The sequence below is a fragment of the Diplotaxodon limnothrissa genome, linkage group LG22 (assembly GCF_057381915.1).
Source record: "Diplotaxodon limnothrissa isolate DT_005_m linkage group LG22, D_limnothrissa_male_GT1.1, whole genome shotgun sequence".
NCBI lineage: Eukaryota > Metazoa > Chordata > Actinopteri > Cichliformes > Cichlidae > Diplotaxodon > Diplotaxodon limnothrissa.
The window spans coordinates 25641964-25665951 of NC_140616.1; the positions used below are offsets into that span (position 1 = coordinate 25641964).

At 40.0% G+C, this 23988-nt stretch overlaps 2 protein-coding genes across 2 annotated transcripts; both read right to left on the reverse strand.

Annotated features, from left to right (window-relative positions):
• Positions 1–295: 295 nt before the first annotated feature.
• LOC146610019 (solute carrier family 22 member 13) lies at positions 296–23717 on the reverse strand. Its single transcript, XM_085347055.1, has 10 exons — positions 23385–23717; positions 12210–12313; positions 11277–11431; positions 3495–3663; positions 3233–3347; positions 1372–1475; positions 1066–1277; positions 860–968; positions 564–776; positions 296–398 (listed from the first exon to the last, which is right to left on the reverse strand). Exons 1-10 carry the CDS (start codon positions 23715–23717, stop codon positions 296–298), a joined length of 1617 nt encoding a protein of 538 aa, XP_085203181.1.
• Positions 17774–21088, reverse strand: LOC146610020 (uncharacterized). The gene is made up of 9 exons (XM_085347054.1): positions 21004–21088; positions 20558–20704; positions 20144–20325; positions 19764–19900; positions 19549–19642; positions 18952–19284; positions 18589–18763; positions 18375–18499; positions 17774–18176 (listed from the first exon to the last, which is right to left on the reverse strand). Exons 1-9 carry the CDS (start codon positions 21086–21088, stop codon positions 17850–17852), a joined length of 1605 nt encoding a protein of 534 aa, XP_085203180.1. The 3' UTR covers positions 17774–17849.
• Positions 23718–23988: the final 271 nt, after the last annotated feature.

A 23988-nucleotide genomic window follows, 5' to 3' on the forward strand; every position in this document is an offset into this window, starting at 1 on the left:
GCAGTGCAGACGTTCTGGTGGCAGGGAAGTGATGTATGAGTGCTCTCATGCATGGATGAATATATACACATGTGCAAAATCCTAATAGGAGCTATTATTCTGCCTAGCCACATTCAAACCTCAAGTAAAAGGTGTAAATCTCTGATGGATTTAAAAGATTGTAAAACACAGATATTTCTGTGCTGCTTTTTTTCCATTTGAAATATGTTCTGCTCAGAATCAAACACCTGACGTGTAATTGCATAGAGGGTTTTGTGAAAAGTAGTATTTCTGGCATCAAAGCTGAGGCTGTGCATTAGGTGTGGCTTGCCAGATTGCATAACTCCAGCTTCTCTGTGCTGCGTCCTGATTGGCTATCATCTTCACACATCTCTGGGTTTTCCTCGGTTGGAGGTGTCCTGTGAGAGAGGAATAACAAAAAGTAGACACTCATAAGTGTAGAGGTTTCATGTGCTTTGGAGTTCAAATTGAAGACTGTGTGTTAAAGTTTGCTAACCTGCGTTTTTACTTTCATCCTTTCTTTTGTATTTTGCTCAGAAGCAAGCAGGTTTTTAAACAATTACCTAACATCCCAGTTCTCTGCATCCTCCACTGTGTCTGGAAGAGGTCTGTTGGCAGTTTCAGGAAGGGCCAGGGCAAGGACAGCTCCCAGAAGCGGAGAGATGCCGAAGATGGCGAGGGGTGTGGCCGGGCTGTGGTTATGCAGCATGTTGATAATGGGTGCCAGCACACCACCTATCCTTGCAAACATACAGGATACGCCTATTCCTGTTTGCCTTTTGGCACAGCAAGGGAAAAGAAACTGTTTCAGGAATGCGTCACTGAAATAACCGTTTGATGATTAGGACAGAAGTCTCACCGAAGCACCGTGGGGAATATCTCAGCAGTGTAGACATAGATCACAGCAAACGACGCCGCTATGCCAAACTTCCCTACCATGGCGAGACCACTCAGGAGATTGGGATGATCTGCAGACGGAAGGAGAAAAATCATTCAAGTGATGAAATAAATTTTAATATTAGCTTTTTGAGGAAGAAAAAGCATTTTAGCAAGTTTCCATCTTACCTGCAGGCACTGCAAGCATGAGCAGACAGGCGAGGCCTCCGATTGCCAGAAAGCCACTCTGAGTGAGTCGGCGGCTAAAGGGCAGCACGACGAGGACCAGAGAACGAGCTGGGATCTCAACCAGCCCGAACACGAACTGGGTCAGGTAGAGGTCTGTCCCCAACCTGGACACGCCCAGTGAGAGACCATAATAGACCAGCACATTCACAAACCTGTGATTTCAAAGGGGAGAAAGAGAGGAGTGGTAAAAAGCTACAGAGACATTGTCTCTGCTGAAAATGACAGTGAAACGACAAGAAGTCGTACCAAACATAGAACAGGATCAGCGATCTTTTCCTCATCTGAGGCGTGCGTACCAGATCGACAGCCGAGTGACTTCTCTTCCCCTCGACCGATATCTCACACTCAACCTGATGTGGACGCCACAAACGAATCAGAAACCACAAAAGAGGCTTTTACATTTTACCTGTACATTAAAAACATCCCTACACTACTTGATGTACTGTAAATGTTAAATCAAAATATACTATATTTAAATCTAAGTGTTACATTAAAAATCCTCAAACCAGATGTTTTTATAAGGTGTGGAGCATGCTTCAGCTTACAAACCCCATACAGTTATGTGTAGGCTGATCTAGTACTTAGCAGTGTTGTGGTACAGGTGCCTTTAGCCACGCTGGCTTTAAGCAGTCATGATGGCTCATGTAACGACTGCTTATATCTTTGCCGAATGCATTTAGCTAAATCCACAAGGAGCAGTAAACCTCTGAGTCATCAACACCAGGAGTACAGGTCAGCTGATCACCGGCTGTCCACAAAGAAACTACTGTAACTCCCAGTGCACATCATCATGTGACTTATTTAAGTTAACCCCCCTGTGGCACTGCTCCATCTATCTCAGGGTTCCCCACCTGTCAATTTCAATTTTAACACCTGTACATGATTAATAATAAAACATGTTTTAGTATCAAAATTTAAAGTACATAAAATACTCAGTAGTAAAGCAGGATGGCCTTTTTCACAGCCATATACAGGACATTGTTGGATCATTTTTGGCCTGATAGCACTGAAATAGAATTCATGGAAAATTTACGTTTATTTGTAATTTCATTCAAAAAGGTAAAGTTGCATATATTCTTTATTCATTACATGTGAAGTGAATTAATTCAAGCCTTTTTACATATTGATCAAACAATATAGTTACTGCGTATCTCTCCGTCTAGCTCTGTACATGAAACCACGGTAACGGGAAGACTGATTAGTCTGGAAGGTCGTCACTAGACTGCAATAGTGTATCACCAGCTGTGAGTCATGACAACCAGTTATTGAAGTTTCATCTGTGCCACAAACTTGCACGTGTTCAGCACACAGCCCGAGAAAATCCCTGCTATCCTGACCATGCATTACACGCTGCATTAAAACAAATCAAGAAAACAGTGTTCTCAGCACGAAACCTCAAGTCCTTCAGCTTTCATGTGGCCATCATCAAATCAGAGGATTCAGTTTTGAAAACCAGCTTAGAAATGTATGTTTTTATTTATTTATTAAGTTTCACTGTATAAAAGTTGTACTCCTCATTTCGTGATTGTCTCATTTTCCTCAGGAAGCTCAGCTTTCACTTGATTCATATTTAATTCTTATGAATATCTTGCCAGATAGAAAATGCCAAAGGGACCCGTTTCATGAGAGAACTGCAGCATGAGTCCTACGAGACAAAACAAAACATTTAATATGGCTTTTTCTTTTCTTTTTCGCATGGAAATGATGAAGACGACGAAATCTCTGCGGCTTTTCCGAGATCATCGCTGCTGATATAAAGGCAACTGTAAGGGGAGGAGATTTCTCTGTGATTATTTTCTTTTAATTTTGTTACAGAGTCGCACGAGGCCACATGAAGATCAAAGGAGCAAACATTTGCTTCCAGGACAGCATGCCCTGTTCACTGTTTTCCCTTGGTTTAATGTAGCATGTAATGAATGCTCACACTACTGGTGTGTGATCTGAAATGCAGTTAGGTTTGTGTGCGATTGCTGCTGGAGGAGTACGAGGTTTTTGTTAGAGATTACAGAGTAAACAGGAGAAAGGTGGCTGTAAAAATAAAGCCTAGCACTGTCACAAACACTGTTTTTGAACCAGGTGATCCTGAACCTGACACACACACACACACCTGTACGGTGGGAGGTAAGACACGACCATTAACAAGCGCTGCCTTGCGAAGGAGCGCGATGGCCTCCTCTCTCCTGTTGTTGGCCAACAACCATCTGGCCGAATGGGGAAGCACCCTTGTTGGCATTGAGAGGTCAAACAGAGAGGTAGAGAAAAGGAGAAAATGAGGAATGATAACATGCAAGACACTCATAGAAATGCAGGTGTATTTTCATGTCTGAGCAGGGCAGATTTTATATTCAGATGTCAGTTGAATTTCTCACCATATATAGAAGCTAAGCAGGAAGCCCGGGGCTGATATTGCTAGTTGCAGCTTTCTCCAGTCTCGTATAAGATATGCTACTCCTGCTAGCAGCATATAACCCAGGCCATAGGCATAGTCGGTGATGATACCAGCCAGCATGCGTCTCTTGGTGCATGTCCACTCAGTACCTGTAGAACGAAGCGAGGAGAGGAGAGGAATTGTGGGTAATGGTGGCAAGGGTTTTGCAAAAACAGCTTTCAACCAGTTTATTTGCATATCTGAAGATAATGAAAGGTCTGCACAAATGTGTTCCTTTGTTGTTAGCATAAAGATGAGGAGAGCCTAGCTGTCTAAAGCCTGAATTTACATCTAAAAGTTCTGTCATGTTTGCTTACTCAGCACAAAAAATAACTGTATGAGAACTTAGGTGAAAATAAGGAAAGCGCTAGACAGAGCTTATAAATGTCTGGCATGGTGGTGCATTAGTAGTCTATGAGGTTTTGAGTCATGTGACCACGAATCTTGTGACCGTTAATCACCTGATATAACCTGTGTGCTTTTTTGGATGTGTAACAAGGTTTAAGTGAGTAAGGCAAGGCAAGTTTATTTATATAGCACAATTCAACAACAAGGTGATTCAAAGTGCTTTACAGAGACATTAAAAAACAAAAACAAATAAAAAGCATGATTTAAAATCGATAAAAACAAAACAAAACAGCAGATAAAATCAGTAGTTAAAATGTAAGTTTTGAAATTTAAGCTTAAAGGTGTGGATTTGGTGCTTTATTCAAATGCAGCTGAGAATAGGTGAGTCTTCAACCTGGATTTAAATAAACTGAGTGTTTCAGCTGATCTGAAGCTTTCTGGGAGTTTGTTCCAGATATAAGGAGCATAAAAGCTGAATGCAGCTTCTCCGTGTCTGGTTAAAAAACCGGATCCAGAGGACCTGAGGGATCTGGAAGGTTCATACTGGGTCAGGAGGTCACTGATGTATTTTGGTCCTAAACCATTCAGAGCTTTATAGACCAGCATCAGAACTTTAAAGTCTATCCTCTGACGGACAGGCAGCCAGTGTAAAGACCTCAGAGCTGGACTGATGTGGTCCACTTTTTTGGTCTTAGTGAGGACTCGAGCAGCAGAGTTCTGAATGAGCTGTAGTTGTCTGACTGATTTTTTAGGTAGACCTGTAAAGATGCTGTTACAGTAATCAAGCCTACTAAAGATGAATGCATGGACTAGTTTTTCCAGGTTCTGTTGAGACATCAGATCTTTTATCCTTGATATATTCTTGAGGTGATAGTAAGCTGATTTTGTTATTGTCTTAATGTGTTTTTCTAAGTTTAGGTCTGCATCCATCACTACACCCAAATTTCTCGCCTGGTTTGTGGTTTTTAGGTGTATAGATTGAAGTTCTCTGGTGACCTGTAATCGTTTTTCTTTGGCACCAAAGACTATTACCTCAGTTTTGTTTTTGTTTAGCTGGAGAAAATTGTGGCACAGCCAGTCATTAATTTCCTCAATGCATTTACCAAGAGCCTGTACAGGGCCTCGGTCTCCTGGTGACATTGTGATATATATTTGTGTGTCATCTGCATAGCTGTGATAGTTTATTTTGTTGTTCTTTATAATCTGTGCCAGTGGGAGCATGTAAATGTTAAACAGAAGGGGTCCCAAGATGGAACCTTGGGGAACTCCACATGTGATACTTGTCTGCTCAGATGTGAAGTTACCTATTGATACAAAGTATTTCCTGTTTTCTAAGTTTTGAACCAGTTTAGTACAGTTCCTGAAAGACCTGCCCAGTTCTCCAGTCATTTGAGTAATATGTTGTGGTCAACTGTATCAAATGCTGCACTGAGATCCAGTAAAACTAAGACTGACATTTTTTCCACTGTCTGTGTTCAGACATATGTCATTAAACACTTTTGTCAGAGCGGTTTCAGTGCTGTGGTTCTGTCTAAAACCTGACTGGAAGGCATCGTAGCAGTTATTCTGTTTTAAGAAGTAATTGAGCTGTTGAGAAACTGCTTTTTCAATGATCTTACTTAAAAATGGGAGATTTGAGATCGGCCTGTAGTTGTTCACTTGTGTCTTGTCAAGATTGTCCTTTTTCAGTATAGGTTTGATTACAGCAGTTTTTAGTGGTTCTGGAAACACACCTGACATTAAAGAAAAGTTGACGATCTGTAACAGGTCTGACTCCAAAGTCTTTGAGACCTTCTTGAAAACACTTGTTGGCAGGACATCTAAACAGCAAGAGGAGGAGTTCAGTTGACCTAAGATGTCCTCCAGGTCTTTGCTGTTAATAGGTTGAAACTGTTTCATGGTGTTTAAACAGTTTTTTGGTGGACACAGTACATATCCTGGATCTGCTGTTGATGTACCAATTGCTTGTCTAATCTTTTGGATTTTTTCTGTGAAGAATTTGGCAAAGTCATTGCAGGCCATGGTCGAATGAAGTTCAGCTGCCACTGACACAGGAGGGTTTGTTAGCCTGTCAACTGTAGAAAATAAGACCCGAGCATTATGACTGTTTTTGGTGATGATGTCAGAGAAGTAGGACCTCCTTGCACTCCTCAGTTGTAAATTATAATTGTGAAGTTTCTCTTTATAGATGTCATAATGAACCTGGAGGTTTGTTTTTCTCCATCTGCGCTCAGCTTTCCTACACTCTCTTTTTTCATTTTTCACTAGTGTGGAGTTTCTCCATGGAGACTTTTTCCTTCCAGAGATAACCTTCACCTTAATGGGAGCAATTGTATCCATTACATTTAACATTTTTGCATTAAAGCTATTGACGAGCTCATTGACTGAACCTTTGGACAGGCCAGGTGTTAATGGGAAGACCTGGTTAAAGATCTCACTACTGTGTTCAGTTATACACAGTTTTGTGATCACTGCTATTGATATATTTGTGTGTGCTGAAATTGCCCAAAGTTGCCCAGAGTGTTACTCAGGTCTTTAGTCCCTTTGTCCTGAGGGTTGTCCACATGGATGTTAAAATCTCCAACAATAATTACACAGTCGAAATCAACACAGATCACAGACAGCAGTTCACTGAGGTCATTAAAAAAGTCTGTGCAGTATTTGGGAGGCCTGTAAACATTAAGAAACACAACTTTGGATGGGGCCTTCAGCTGTAAAGCCACATATTCAAAAGACTGAAAACTTCCAGGAGAGAGCTGCTTACATTGAAATGAGTCATTAAATAAGACAGCAACCCCCCCTCCTCTCCTGCTCACCCTGGCCTCACTGATAAAACTGTAGTTAGGAGGTCTGTGAAGGTTCTCAGTCATCCAGGTCATCGTAGTCAAAGGAGCTTGCAAAGAAAAGCGTCTGGACTTCTTTAAGTTGCTTGAAGACGTTTCACCTCTCATCCGAGAACTGAAGAAGCTGAAGAAGCTTCTCGGATGAGAGGTGAAACGTCTTCAAGCAACTTAAAGAAGTCCAGACGCTTTTCTTTGCAAGCTCCTTTGACTGTAGTTAGGAGGGGTCAACTCGATGAGAACAGCTCCACTGTTACTTTGGTCCAACCAAGTTTCAGTTAAAAACATAAAAAAGGCTGTGCTCAGTGATTAAATCATTAATTAAAAATGTTTTCCCAGCTAAAGATCTAACATTTAATGAAGCCAACTTAAGTGTTTTAGAGGCATTATTTGCCCCCTTGTGTTTGGGAGCAGTCTGTGGCACACAAGGTATGTTTACTATATTTAAAGATCTTTTAGAGTGCAGCTCTCTGTGTTTTGACCAGGCCACATGTCTCCTTCTGTCACCTAAAAGTACAGAGATTTTAAAACCTTCTAGTAAACAGGGTCCCAGCTTCTCCTGGGAAAAGTCGCCACTGCCATAATCCTCGCAGCCCGGACCCTCCACACATCACACATCAGACTGCGGAGACAGAGCATGAAGGTGGTAAGGAGGAACTAAGGGGGGCGAGGCTGGGCAATGTAACTTCGATTGCTTTGTTGAGGGCGGGGCTCGATGGCAAACCTTTGGCTGCTCTGGTGGGGGGTTTATGGGGGACAAAAAGGGATTGGGCCGGGGGGTAGATCTGAGCCCAGCACTGACCCGCTCCATCATCTCCTCAGTGAATTTCAGGGGTGGGGAGGAGGGAGAAAGGGAGGGGGGGAGAGGGTGATGGCCTGTCAGGGGTTTGGGGGACTGGGGAAGGTCATGGTCCCTGGTCCTGGTCGTTGGTGTTGTTGAGAGAGTTGGAGGCAAATAGGGACCCCTCTTCTTGCCTCTGATGTCTCTCCTTTCTGAAGCTTTTCTGGGCGAAGCTCTTCTGGGTTGGGAACGCAGGCTCCTGCGTTCCCAAAAAATATTAAAGTTGTTGATAAAATGCACTGAGTGGTCAGTACATGCTGATATAAGCCATTTATTCAGTGCAAACAACCTGCTGAATCTCTCGTCTCCTCCTCTGACCGGCGGTACAGGTCCACTGATGAATACAGCTGCATTCAGAGAGTTTACAGTATTTAATAATCCAGTAAAGTCCCGTTTCAGAACCTCCAACTGTTGTTTGGACACATCGTTTGACCCTGTATGCAGAACAATGTTTGTCACAGTTGGATATTCATCTGCAATTTGAAGAATTCTCTCCTTCAGGTTGTTGACCATATCCTTAGGGAAGCAGAGCACTTTAGTGTTCTTACCGCACATCCTTTGTACATCCTTAACGGCAGAGTCACCCAAAATCAGAGTTTCAGGCCTAGCCTTTAGCTTTCCCTGTGGCCTTTTACTTTTCAACAGATTTTCAGTCCTTACTTCGCTACTTTTAGATGGATGGTTGTCCGATATAGATCCAGGGTCCTTTGATAGTGGAGCAAATCTGTTCTGCAGTTTCACATTCAGTTGTTTTGAAGGTTTGTTGTTAACCTTCCTATTCACGGTTGTCCAGTCCTGTTTCCTCCCATATACAGGGGTTGAAGAGCTTCCCTGTCTTGTAGGAAGTGAAGGCCAGTCGGTTTCAGAGATTTCAGCTCGCTGTGCTCTGCCTGTGATACGTCCTCCCCCTTCCAGGAGACATGATTTATGTCTTGGTTTTGCACCAAGACAGTCCAAGGGGGGATTTTCGCTTGAGGATTTATTATAATGCACAGAGTCTACTTTCTTGGTCATGTTATCTGTGCTCCTTAGCTGTGTACTAGCTTGCTCATCGCCATTGTTTTGAATCAAAGGCAAGGTTGTTTCATTTCCACACAGTCCATTTACCTCCACGTTTACTTCTAAGCGATGAATTTTTGTCTCCAGTACTGAAATCTTCTGCAGGAGGCTGTGGTAGTCATCTGTGGAGAGGGAAGGCATCTTGTTGCTAGTTAGCCGAGCGGTTAGCATCTTTCCAGGCTGTTCAGTGCCCAGACGCTGTAATCAGGCTTCAGCTGTGTGTAGGCCACAAACACACGGAGCGCTGAAGATAAGCTAACTATAAAAATGTTGCTGTTTCTGTTAAGAACACTTTAGTCCTGATGATCTATAAGTGTCCAGTATCCAGAAGCTATCGCAGGTAAGCTCATACGGAAAAAAGGGAAAAAATCTGCATAAAAATCAATAAAAATCAATAAAAGAAGCAAAGTATTTAAAGAGCAAAGAGAGGAAGAGTCCACACTCACAAAAGGGGTTGATAATTTAAATGTCACACAGGCTGCTCTGTAACCATCTGGCAACAACCAATCGTGAGGGAAAAATGAGTATTCTTCGACTAGTTTTTGAGTGGTTTCTGCAGGTTGCTGGCAGTTGTTGTGAAATAGACTCCTAAACCCCCAGTCACACAAGCCTAGACCCATTCAGTGAAAACCTGGCAACCGCTGGTCACAAGGAAAAAATGTGTATCACCCTGCGGGTTGGCAAAAACCTCCTTGAGGTTGCTTTGGTCAGTGGCAGGTTGTTGCAGTCAGCGTTCTCCATTTCTGGTTCTGGCTTTGTCAAGGCTTGCTGCCACCCTGGCCATCAGGAGGCAGAGCAGGTCTTCTACAAATCGGTAGGCTTGTTGTTTAGTGTGCTTGTTCCAGTCCTTGGGCAATGGGCATGGTACTGAACCCTGATGTGCTCCCAGTGCATTTATCAGAGTGTGAGTGTGAATGTTAGATGCAGATGTAGAAAAAAGTGCTTGTAGAGTAGAAAACTTTAACTATAACTATAAAAGAACCAATCCATTTACCATTCACTCAGCTGGCAGTCACAGACTGTTTGGAAATAAGTTGACGTGTTGCATGCAAACGACTGGGAACCACAGTAATCTCAAATCAGAAGCAGGTTTATGGTGCAGCATCCTCTTTGTAACTGATTTCATCCAGCGAGAACCAGCAACCTGCAGGAACCACTGATCAGCATGCTATAGGTGTGTACTGTTCCCTTCATGTTTGTGCTGATATTGGCTCTGGTTGTAAGACAATAAGAACATCTTTGTAGTGAAGTGAAACCAAGTGAAAGAATAAATACTAACCACTGCAAATACTATCTGTGCTTCCCACGCATGTTTTTTTTAAATATATACTTTCAACCAGTCAGCAGTGAACATATCTGCAAGGCCACCAATGTCAGTTTATGTGCTGTTGGCTTTTTTAGAGAACTGTGTACAAATATATCTTCACAGACTCAAATCCCACAATCCCTCAGACTCCACACAGACACCAACCATAAATTTGTATTAGCGGTGTCTCTCAGTGTATCTAATTAGAGCCTCGTTAGCTGTTTCCATGTTTCCACTCTGAGTAAATAAAATTGAAGTTTATCAGCCAGGATATAAAACTATGTAGGTTTGAAATAGTGTTTTAACTGCATTTAATCTGCATTTAAAGTAAATGTAATCACATTGCAACAGATACCAACGTGTTTTTTTTATACACACACTTTTGGGACACTCAACCAGAAACACGCCTGTGCTGGATCTGTGACGATTAATAAAACTTAAAAAGTCTTAACACTGACTAGGAGGATGATTTTGTTGAGGCGTATGTCATTATGTTTTCTTTATTAAAAACTCTTCGGAAAATGACAAACCCTGAAGTCATCAGAAAAGTGTGAAAAGTTTTGAAAAATAATAATAACATTAATAGATTAATTAATTTATAAATTAATTACCAAATTAAATATTTAATATTGAAATGTAAGTTGTTTTTTAGTATAAAAGTTCTATATGAATAAATGAGGTCCTTATATGTCTGAGATGCATCTTATTGATCTGATATTGCTTTAAAATTAAAGTCATAATGAGGAAATTAAAATAGGAACGCTTAAACATTTAAAAAACATAAACACACTATCCTGCATCAACAGAAATGTCAGTCCTGTCATACATGGCATTATTGTTAAATAATTGACAATTTAAAAAAATATTAATGAATTATCTTTTTTCACCATTTAAATGAACCTGAGATTATATATCAGCCACTGTGTTTTATGAAAACATCACTTTTTTTATAATTACTAGCAGCGCTTTCTCAAATTCTTCATCCTTTATTTATGGTTGTCTTGGTGAACATTACGTTTCGAATGGGCAACGTATGTTGAACATGACTCATGAGACATGATCTATATGAAAATCAAAAGAATTTGGATTTATTTAAAATATTTTTAAAAACATATAGATGTTAATAATTGCTACATGCATGACGGTGTTCGTGCACAGCTTCATTCCGATTGGCCCACCCAACACATATGCATACATACACTACAATGATCACAGTAGGAAGGTAAGTGCCTGTCGGGTATTCTGTGCTGACGCTCCACTACAGCAGCCTCAAATCATCATACTCATGCAGGGTTTGAGTATGTGTGTGTGTGTGTGTTTGTTTAGTACCAAGTACAAAAGCATTGATGATGACACCAGATATTGTTGTGCCAACTACAAAGCGAAGAATCACATAGACCGGGAAGTTGGGTGCGAAAGCCACAGCGACACCGAACACAGTTTGGAGAGCGAGGGACAGCAGCAGGACGAAGCGTCGGCCATACCTTGTAGACAGAGAGAGGACACAGGAATGTGAGTTAGCCCTCCCTCATTATTAAAGATTTGCACCAGTAGACCCAACGAAACAGAAGTAAAGATATCACACTAAGCTCGAAACACATAAAAGAAAAAAAATACTAAGTCTTTATCTAGTTCTTAGTGTAGGAGGTGCAGTTATCAGAAACCAAGTGCTTATAACTTTATGTTCACCAGAGAAAATCTGAGGTTTGAAAATTAGTAACAAAGCTGGGAACTTCAGTTTGCTCCCTGGGCTGTTTTTCTTTTCAGGTGCAAACGCTTCCTTTTGTTCACTTTAGCCCTAACTTACCAGGAAGACCACATATTGCCACCTGCTCACTACCACCCACTGCAGCCTTCACTCTTCAGTTTCTTAACCCTTTCAGCTCCGTCAATAAAAGGGAAGCACAGGTCTCATGACCCACTCCCACTTCCCATTTGTCTTTCTGCAATAGATCTACTGTGTCAGTTCAAAGACTTTTCCAAGATATTGATGATACTACCCTTCTATTGTTTCTAGTTTAAAGAAAAAACAGAGAATGAACAAGAATGTTAAACGTATGGGTGATTTTTACTGTCACACAGTTAAGTCTGAACAGTTTTATCGTGTGTATCTGTAGCTGATGAAGCAAATAAATTAACTGCTCCCCTTACATACAGTTACCACATGCAAAGGCCTACAGCAGTGGCCACCCCTACAGTCGTGCTTTGATGCTGAGGATCTGACACTTTGTTCTATCTGTGCGCCGAGTGAGAAAAGCCTACCTGTCAGCCATGGCTCCAAACACCACCGATCCCACCAGCAGGCCAAACATGTAGATAGATGATCCAATGTTGTTGAACACAGCTTTGCTGCACACCAGGTCCCACTGGTAGATGGAAAAAGAAGTTACTCCTTGTGCATTTGTTTATTTCTTATGTATTGGTGAATGGCCATGCAAATGGTAAATGGCCTGTATTTGTATAGCGCTTTTCTAGTCCCTGAGGACCCCAAAGCGCATTCACACATACATTCACACACTGGTGCAAGTGACATACACTCTGTGGGCAAAGTATCGGGCTACATCACGTAATCTTAAGCACCTCACTTTTGTAAAAGAACTCAATACATTTAAGTGTAGTACTGTAGTAGGATGATATCGGTGAAACAAGTCAGTTCCTGAAATTTCTTTCTCCTTTGATACTACACAATAACATGAAAGTGGTATCATTGCAACGTGGAAGCTTTTAGGAACCAAACCACAGCAACTCATCCACAAAGTGGCAGACCATATAATCTTACAGAGCAGGCCTTTCAAGTGCTGAGGCGCATATTGTGGAAAAGTTGCCAACGCTCTCCTGACTCAGTAACTACAGGGCTCCAGACTGCTGCTGACATTAACATCAGCACAAAAGCTGTGCAATGGGAGCTTTGCACATGTTTATGCAGATCCTGTAGCTGTATCTGGCCCAGTACCTATGTCTATGTAGAGTATTGTCAAAGTAAATTTGCTTGTGTGTTTGGGCTGCTCTTTGCTGATATTGATTATAGAGTATGGTATCAAACTGGCATTGGACAAAACAAAGCACTGTCATAAAGTTCCAAGTGCAAATGGACCTTAGGAAAGGGTTAGAGCTGCATCAGGGTCAGATTGACTGCAACCTCTAAGGAAATATGATTAAATCAGTCTATACTTGCCAAAAATGGCAGCTGACCAGCTGTAAATGACCAGACACTGATGATTTTCAAATTACACTGTCATTTGTTTCTGTTCTGGCTCATTAAACATAAAATAGTCCTTGCACACAAACTGAACCTTCCAAAGTCCAAGAAGAAGTGGCAAAACTGTCCAGGATATGGTCGCAGTACAAAATGATGGCAATCATTTCTGAATCCCTTTATTGAGACAGTGACTGTTAGTCAAGGAAAATATGTGGCACTACAGCACAATATCAAGGACACAAGAACCTTTATGCCAAGAAGACTCTTATGTAATATAATACAAACTGTTGTTGATTAATTTGTGTATGATTACAACAGCAGCCGTGAACAGCAGGGGTGCAGCAGGGTGTGAGTGGGGCCAGTTGCTTATTTTGGCTCCAAGGCCCTTTGGAAAGCTAATGTGGATGTTTGCTGTGCTGGGTTCATTACTCTTTATCATCACATCAGTCTTTCATGAAATAATTTCTCAGATTTTTACATATTTGAATTTTATTTTATTTTATTCATGTTTTTCCTTATTTAGCTCCTTTCTTTTCCATGGATTTTGAGATATTTGCCTTGCCATATTGTTTTATTACATGCATTTAGCACAAAAAATAAGAACATTTATGTTTGGTTGATTATTTCTTTGGACAGCCAGTTTATTTGGGTGCCACATTGGGTGCCAAATGGTGCCACGTTTGTAAGAAAAATGCATTTGTGGGTTGAGCAGCAGAGCTGAGTATGTGGATCGCACCGATGAAAAACCTGCAAATCTTCTCTTAAATCGTGACTCTTGTTTGGTGTTGTTTATTGGGTTATATGATTGAAGTCTGAAGAAACAAGAGATATTGGCAGATTAACAACTGATTCATTTATCAAACAGGGGCCTCTGCAGCATGTAGAAAAGCCGTACACAGCCACAACAGCCCGGCACCTCCTCCTCACTAGTTTGGCCACACACTGCTTTGGCATGGCATCCCAGTCTTAATCACTATTTGTCGCATTTCAGACAATGTTGTTGTGCTGGTCACAGAAAATGTAGCAACAGCGATTAAGATTTGTCAAGTTTTTCACGGCACAACCCACGTACTCAACTCTGCTGCTCAACCCACAAATGCATTTTCCTGACAATTGTCACGACATTAAAGGGAAAACAAATAAGCTATGATTTATTGCCAAGAAGCATTGTCATATGACCACATGTCATAAGAACAACACAAATATTTGTCAAAAACAGGCTAAATAAAGAAAACTATATTGTTATATAGGTAGCCTACATAAAACACTAAATTCAGGTTTTGCCAAAAAGTGATTTCCAATGTTTCTATGCGTTTTCTATGTGTAATATCTTTATTTATATTGGTAAATAGAGTTTAGTGAACAGAATTTACAAAGGGTTACATAAAAAATGCAAGCTCTTCATATCTTTATGACTGCGACATTATAACCAGTGTAGTCCTTTATGGCCAATTAAAATATCTTCCTAGGAAATTTAAAAAAAATAATCATTAAAATTTCCTTCTAGATATTTGTTGCAAATTCTGCTACCCACTTGGTCACATAAGTCGTAAGTCAATGAGACTTTTTAACTGGATAAATAAAAGATCGATGAAAGTCACTTTGCCAAAAACTTATTGCGGCTTCTACACAGCAAAATCTCCAGTGTTAATTCAACTCCTATAGTGTTAAAGTTAACACTTTTCCAGTGTTTATATAATTCTCACTGGTTTAGAGTTAAAGTAACACTTTGCAAAGTGTTATTATTTTAACTCCATTGTAGTGTTAAAAATATAACACCCATAGTGTTAGAATTTCACTCTGTATGGTGTGAAGTGTCTTCACTCAGAGTGTAACTACCTAACATTTATAGTGTTGTTTTAGGACACTGATAAGTGTTCACTTTTACACTGGCTTGGGTTAACTCTTTTCACTGAGGGTGTTACTACACAACAACTATGGTGTTATTTATGACACTTTTAAGTGTTTATTTTCACACTGGATTGTGTTGACTGTTTTCACTTAGAGTGTTATTCTGTAACTTTTACAGTGTTATTTTGGCACTTTAAAGTGACATATATGAGCTTTTAAATACTAGTCTGTATTAATTGTCTGAATACAAAAATGCATTAAAGTGCAATTACTGTATGACGACTGTGTTACATTCAGTGAAAATCCTTGTTAAGTCCCTTTACAGGATAAAAGGAGAAAACATAAAATTGGTCACATAAGCATTTTAATAAATATTAAATTCCAAGCACCATACAGCATACGTTCACAACAAAAATAATGGCACAATGTACAGACCATCATCATCACCATAAGCACTTTGCAAATCAAAGGGCTTGTATATTTCAATACAGTCTGCTTTAACAACATCTTTTTCATCCGTTTCAAACACTTTATAAGCATGGCAATGTTCACTGAAATTTTCAACCACAAGCTTCTGAACTATGAAGTAGGTGTGACTATTGACCAAAACTATTGTTTTTATTCTGCAAAACACCGGCATCTCATGTTCAGAACCACAACAAATGACCAATCCTGTTCTGTACTCAGTCCCATTAATGTTAACCCAATTAGCAGAGAAAGCCTCTTCTGCAACAGCAGGCAAGCCTAGGGAGATCATTTCACTATTTTCCTCACTATCAACATCAAATGATTTCAAGGGCCCATACTCAACATGGCTTAAAGGACATGTCTCCCACTTGTATGCTATGGATGTTTGATGTTTTTTGGCAAGTGACACTGTGATGTTCTTAAAGTTCTTAAGGGTGTCTTTGAACACCCTATGTTTAGCCTCACCTCTCATGCTCCATACATGCAATAATGGCCCAATTTTTCTGATGCAAGTTGGGTAGTGCAACATAAAGTGGTGTTTGGGAATCATGTTCCTACCTGGATACAACAATTTGAACAAGTCATGATGTTCCATTGTTAAATGTTTTAGAAGCACAGTCATGCCATGTGTAACAGATGGAGAGAATATGATGTTAATTATTTGCAACAATAGCAATAGCATAGTCCAGTTCTGATTTCCTTCTGGCACAATATCACCAAAAATTAAAGGAATGTTTCTTATCAGACAAAGAGTCTGAATGGAGTTAAGACCTATACTATTACCACTACTGTCTAAGTTCACCCTTGTTGGACGATTTTTGCTCTCCAAGTAGCCATAGTCAAAAGCATAGATCCGTGACAAAAGAGCAGGTTTCGGCAGAAAATTGTCTGACAGATATTCCAACAGTAACTTTATCTCATATTGTGCTACCCCTTCGAGAATATCATGCATAATGTCCAAGGAAAAGTTCTGGCAAACATGAAAGAATTGAAGAGTGTTCAGTGTAGAATTCTTTCTTAAGCCAAACACATGTAGCTTTTGAGGATCAGATTGCAACTCACTGCAGTGCATTTCAAAAAGTTCTTTCCCTCGTAAGATGATCTTTGGATCATCCTCAGTATACACACTCTGTGCATCCTGTTTTGCAATTAAACACAAACGACAAAAGTAACGTCCACTGAAAGACTCAACAAAACCCAAAATTGAGTGCATCCCCAAGTTGTCCCCAGTTATCTGACATATAGTGCCATGGACCTTTTCAGATGAGAAGGGTAAATCAATGCCATGGCTCTCCAAAAACTTTATGTCATCAATCAGAGGCTGTAAAATAGGATCAAAGCCGTATTTTTTCACATCTTCTGCATGAAACAATGCAACCAAATGAATGTTCATCAATGCAGAATTTAACTTTGGAGGCAGATTTCTGAGGACAAAATAGATTGCACCAACTTTGTGAACACCACGTTTGGAACCAAGTGGATTAGCAGTCTCAAAGTCATCATAATAAAGCTGAATTTGCAAAGAAGTCTGTGGTTTTGAAAACAATGGATGAGACTTATAGTAACTCCCATCACAAAAGTCTTCATATCTGTCTTCTTTTGATACACATAGTTTAGCAAGCAGCTCGCAAATATAAGAATTGCGACATATAAATTTGATTGTTTCCAAAATTGGAATGTACACAAAAGTGTCTTTTACTGGTACCTGGTCATAAGTGCCTGATTTTTTATTTAACCTTGTATCATAGCGTATTCCTAAAGTCTTTTCCACTGGATCCACAATTCCCCATTTTTCACGGAAATATGACTTTCTTTTAGCTTCAGTGTCGAACTTCTCAACTGGATTGTCAAAAGTCTCAAGACATTTTTCCACTGGAGATCTAACAGGATTTTCTGTTGGCACAACGTTCAGTACTTTATGTTTAAACTCACAGTGCAGTCCATCTGCAAAATCTTCCAAATCACAAACAAGTGATGACACAAAACTATTTGCCAAACCACTACCATTGAGTTTACCAATAATTTTAGTGCAAATTGCTTCAGAATTTTTTTTAATTCTTTGACCTGACCCATTGTTTTCAGAACACCCAACCTCTAGGCTCTGAGTAACACTTGTTCCTGCAACTGCTATGTCTGTATCTTGTAATCTGTCAAAATCAGCTTGAAATGACTCTGAGGGTTCTGCATCACCACTTTGACAACAATCTTCATCATGAACACTATTTAAATGTTTTTTTAAACTAGAATATGTAGTGAACTGACGGCTGCAACCATCTTGTGAACAAGCCAACTTAAATTTGGTGCTTGGATAAAAACTGTGACCTAGTCGCAAATGACTTATCAAAGCCTGACTGGTGCTATGCAGAGTTTGACAGATAAAACATTTAAACATGGTTCTCATTCAACATTTTGGCACGCAACTCACGAACACGTGGTGACTCATCTGTTGAGGTGGCATCAATGTTGAATATGGTGGTCTGCACAAAACTGTAGAGATGAACCAGTGACTCGTCGTAAGATAAGTTGAACACGTAGTGGGATTTGAAAAGTTCATCAAAAGCACTGAGTGAGCTGGTGGCTTGGCAGGGGATGAGCTGTTTGTCCACTGCAATGTAGAAGGTGTCAATGCTGTTCTGGGTTCGACCAACAGCGAGGATGTATGGTTGTTTACCATCTCTTGCTTGCAAGTGTTCATCAATGCTGCAGCATGACTAAAAACAAATGAGATATTGACATATAGGCCTAGCTTATACTTGCTGAGTATGAACCATTCATTCAGTTTGACATTATGTGCCTTGCTAACTTATTACAAAATACTAAGACACATACTTCATGGAGAGGAAAACTAAAAAGTGCAAAAACTGAAAAAGTGTTTTGTAGGATTTTAAAAAGTGAGACAACATATTTACCTTGTGAAAGTGCACCATTTTGTGTGCTGCATCAGTTGGACTTATTTTGGTTCTCCTCTTTCGTCCAGCTGTGGGTGGCAAAAGTTGAAGGAGTAGCAGCAGAGAGGCCATGTCACTGTCCCAGTCTGTGTATGGTTGAATTTATAAAACAATTTCAAAATGACAGGTAAAAATAAATATTATTAAAATCAAACAAGCATGGTGCGACGCCTACCATTTGCATCACTCTCTGTTGGTTTCTCAGCAGCTTTTATCAAACGACACAGGTCAGTTGACTGAGTCAGCTGTTTGGCTTCTTTAATAACCTTTGGCTTGAATGACATGTCCCACTTCTCAAGCAACTTGGTGGCTGTTTCAGCACCAAACAGCAGCAGGAAGTCTTGATTGACCTGTTCATCATACACACAGGACATAAAGACAGTGCTCAACATTGTTTACATTGCAATGTGATTTTGACCAATATGGGATATAGCCTGACTGGGATGACCAATGATCACATCTTTTACTGTTGCCATCCACATCAGCAAAAAAAAAAAAAAAGGATTAACAGTTGAAAATATCAAGTGATTTGACTTACTAGTCCTTTGACATCCAAAAAGCGTGGAAATGTTTTGAAGACATCTGCAGTTCTTTGTGGATCATGCACCAGATCCTGGCGATGTTGGAACATCATTTTCATCTTTTGAAATACACTTGCTTCATCAGGAGAGTGAACAAGAAATGAGATGGCCTCCTTGCAGGCATCTCCATCAAGTTGCTGAGGCAATGTGGTTGCTAATCTTCTGCGCTTAGGCCCTTGTTCTTGATGCACTGGGACTTCCTTCACTGGCCGTTTGGTTGTAGACCTGGACATGGTTTTGAGGCGCCACGCTACATATCCAGTGCCTTTCACTCCGTCGTAGAAATGCTCCTGTCACATTTAAACATAGATGAAAAATAAACATCAAATGCGATCTTACAGACTTTGCAGATTCAACAAAAAGAAACCCAAGGACTATTATCATGTAACAGGTGCAATACATGTTAAACAACATCCACAATTTCAATACAGTTTTATGACAATAGTTATTACGAAAGAGGAATTAAGATTTTTCTTTTAAATCATTTAGCTGATGTAATTATTCCATGATGAAAACTAAATAATGTGCTGTTTTACAATCACTGCATGACTTACATAGCCGTTTGGAGAAAATGGATCCTTCAATGAGGGAAAGAGTGTAATTATTCCAAGGGCATATTTCTCCTTTTGCTTACGGGAGGGAATTCTGCTATAGAGGAAATACAATTGACAATGTTAAATCAGAAGTATGTGTCTTTACTGCAGTATACATTACAAGAATATTCCATATGGCCCATCTTTACTTTTTTATTAGGTACTATTACTCTTACCCATGTCTCTCAGTCATATCACTTGCCAATATGTTAACAAGCTGCCGCCGGGTGCGGTGGCTCAGTGAATTTTCGGCATTGTATTCTTCAAGAATTTCCTCTCCACCAGGTTTCCTAGTCAAGGCATTTTTAACCATCTGCTCATATAAAAGGGAAAATAATAACAATAAAAACTTGTTTGTCAGTAAAGGTGAAAGTTTAGAGGAATGTCAACAAACCTGTGAAAGACATATCTAGCAAGAAGCACTAACTTCTACTAACATTTTTTCATACAGGGCAAGTTGGGAACCACCATGTTTTGAATTTCAATTTGTATAACAATCTACAGTATAAACGGTGTCAACTCAAAAATACAAAAGACATTTTCTGTTCTCAATTACCTCTTTTGCAGCCTCTGACACAGAAACATTTGGTGCAGAACTGTCTTTGCTGGATCTACTGCGGCCTGCAGGAATGCCCTTTTCCCTGAGGTCACTGTCACTTGATGAAAGTGATATAGTGTCCGTGAGGGAAGATAATGTATCCGAGGAGGATGGTGTGGAATGAGCTAAAGGACAAAAATCTTTGGGAGAGATGATTTGGTTAACTTTCTTTAGGCTACTCCACAATGCCATTAATAACACAATTTCAATGTTCATGTTCAGACAACATTCTATACAAATATGACCCAGCCCTGTCCACTGTCATGTATATTGCATGAAGACAGGTCAATGTCATCTGCATCAAGAGCAAAAGAACTTGGCTCTACATTGAGTGGGCTATACTATGAAAATTTAAGTTATGATAACATTTACCTTCATCTGAAATCTTTTCACATATTGTCAGGCATAGGTCTGGTTGGGCCTCCAGTAACTCCAGAAAAATGTCTTCTTCGACAGCTGTGTCAGTTTCATCGAAAATATCAAGGTCAGCAGCATCCGGAAGTCCAAACTTGGTTTTGGCTTTACAAAAAGATAAGCATAATGTCACCTAAAACGCCTGAAAAACTTTTTTAAAAACTAATTTTGACTTTTTTATTTAGCTAATATTTATTAACAGCTGTTTTACCTGTCTTTAAAATGGTTAAATTAGACAAGTCTGCAGCAACAATATAGGCCTAGGCCTACTGCTCTGTACTGTTTTTAATGTCACACATTAAAATAAAATGTGTTAACATTTAATTCGTTTTTTAAATAGATGAGATGCAAACATGATGAACTGATACATGTGCAACAAATTTTGTTCTGCCAGGTTATCTTACCTTCACTGATGAATTCTAGATAAGTGAATCCTGCGTGCAATTTAATGTACTTCTTTACATTGAGGTATTTCACTTTCAGCAACATGTCTTACAACAGCACCTGGTGGAGAGAAGGGGGCACAGAATATTTTTTACCATATATTTAAACCATAGCTTAAGTGGCAACAAATCCGGACAACTTTAAGAAAATATTAGGCTATACATTGTGTGATGATCTGTGAAGGGGTGACAGACCACTTCAACCTCAGGAACATAATTTGGCTTCCCCCTGCGCACTAAAATAGCTGAACTTGGGTACACAGAAATAGCATCCAATGAATTATCCACCCATCCACATGTTTATAAGACGACAACGGCGATCTTCTCGTCTGCACGCAGGCTAGATACTTAGTTCTGCTATGTTGCGAGTAAATCGCTGTAGCCTACTTGGGGAAAAGCATCTCTGTTTAAACCATGTCAGGATGATAATCCACATAAAATTTCCTGTTGAACGCACACCTGCCTTCATCACGCTTTCACTTATGACAACAAATATCCCTTATACTGTAAATTAATGAGTGCAAGTCTTACATTTATATCGGGAGTTTCTGACACATGCACAGCCGTCTGGCTAGTTGCTACTTTGTGGTGGTTGTTTTGTGACACGACATGCTAGGATTATCAGTGGAGGCGACGTCAACGACCCTCAGTCGTTATACAGCTTTGTCTTAAACACTGGATGGTAGCCTATTTCACTAAAACTGTAGAAAAGGGGAAAATGTTCCCTTAGATTAGGCCTACTACAACATGTATGATATATCCTAACCGTTAGCAAGCAATCCATGCACAAACGCAGCGCGCCTTGCTTGGTCACTAACATCTAACAGAATTCCATAACCCCCTGCCACTTCAAAGATTTGTAGGCTAGGCTACTGCTAAACTCGCTGGTAGCACGTGTAATTAGCCTATCTTGACGCTTTCCAAAACTTGAGTTGAACGTCTCCATGTGATTGTTTAGTTCACTTTTAAATAGGATATTTCTGAGGCGAATGTTCGCTTCCCTTAAAAGCAGTGGGCTAAACGCATTTGTCTTAGCTGCCAGCTAGGCTACCACAAATTCAAATTTTAACATTACATTTAACATATCCAGAGGATAGCTAACTCCTCCCTCGTTTCATTTAATAAGCATTGAACACTGGAAAGCATTTCTCTTATGACATTAGAACTAACTAGAATTGAGAATTATATTGAGCACGCATTTATTTTCGCTGCAATATTAACTTGTTATAGAGGATAGTTTAGCTACCTAAGCTAACGAATCCCATCTCTTACCGCAGATGAATACACTCCACATTAGGAAAATATTGCATGCTTCTGATAAATAATGTTATAGGCTAGTTAGTTACAATATTTAATAATGATAAAATAACATAGGTCTTGTTGTATAGTTCTTACCTGAACAACCTCCTCGATCTTGACAGCAAACCTCTGGCGGACTCCTCATGCCCATGAGCGCGAAAAACCCGGATGTGGAAATCAACTCCAAATGAGTGTTATAGTATTGACTCTTTGAAATAACTCCGGCTACAGAGCTTTTTCAGCACCGTTAGTGTTACTGTAACTCTCAAACCAACACTTTTCAACTCGAAATTTTTAACACCAGTAATTTTAACTCACATCAACACTTCGGATTTTGCTGTGTACCCTGTGACAGAAATGTTCTTTCTGGCACTTAACGAATTAATATCATTCACGCGGGACAGATTGTACATGTGTTTCACATATTATAGGCCAACATTGCAAGTAAATAACCGTAATTTGACATCTTAATATAATTTTTAAGTGCTTCCCTTTTTTTCTGCTTATAAAACAGTAAATTTGGGAATCAACGGCTAACAACAACGATTATATTTTAGCATTAAAAAATATAATTTAAATAAAAGAATTTAAGCACGCTTGGATTAGGCTTTGCAGAAACAAAAGAAGATGATTTTGGTAAATATCAATACGGTTAATTTAGACATAAACGCTACACTAGGTGTTGGTCTAATAAATGTTTTAAACACTGGTAGTTTTGGCTGCTGTAACACAAAAAAGTCCCAACTTTGGGATAAAGATACCACACCATAGCTTAAAAACCACACTGGCAGCAAATGATCTTTGGATATGTCTTTTTATATATTAGTGAGATTAAAATCCTTACTCTGATACTTATAATAAGTATTTAATAGGTAATATAAGCAATAAAAAGTATCAAATGATAGCCTACCGTCTACTATTTGACACCTTTTTGTCGCTTTTTTTGATTTCCGCCTCTTTTCCCAGCATGAAAGTGAACTGATTAATGACTAAAGTTGATCTTCAGCCCAAACCGAACAGACCAGATGGTCATGTTTCTGTACCTCGGTGACGGTGGTGCTCTCAAAAGTCTCCCTGCTGTAGACCCATCCGTCACTGCACGGCACGCGCTGAGTGCCGTTGCCCAGCAGCACGACATCCTGCGAGAAGCAGGAGGAGTTGGAGAGGCTGAAGTTCAGGGTGGCTGAATACAGGGACTGATTCCCCGCTGCTGGACTCGAGCCCTCGCGGCACTGATGAGGCGGCGTGGCTCCGGTGAAGATGCTCACCAGCATGTGGAAGGCGAGGAGGATCTGAGGTAGACATATCCATATGTAGAGAATTTTCTGGTATCTGCCAAAGCCTCCAATGGCAGAGAGGATCTGATCGAAATTCATTTCAAATGTAGGTCAAATTGGCTCCAATGGAGTGGATGAGCCGGGGAGATGGAGGCGGAAGATGGTTGTAAATACCGACCAGATACTGAGGCGGTGTTATGGAGACAAACAAGATAAATTACCATGTGCTGCCGTGGTCAGTCCACGTGAAGTTGTTTAACAATTACTGAAACGAGCTCAAGAAGGTTATCCTCCCTCTGCAAACACACTCTCACCTCACGGGCAGCGAGTGTCTGCAGATGAGGCTTCACAGAGATCGATTAGAATGCTC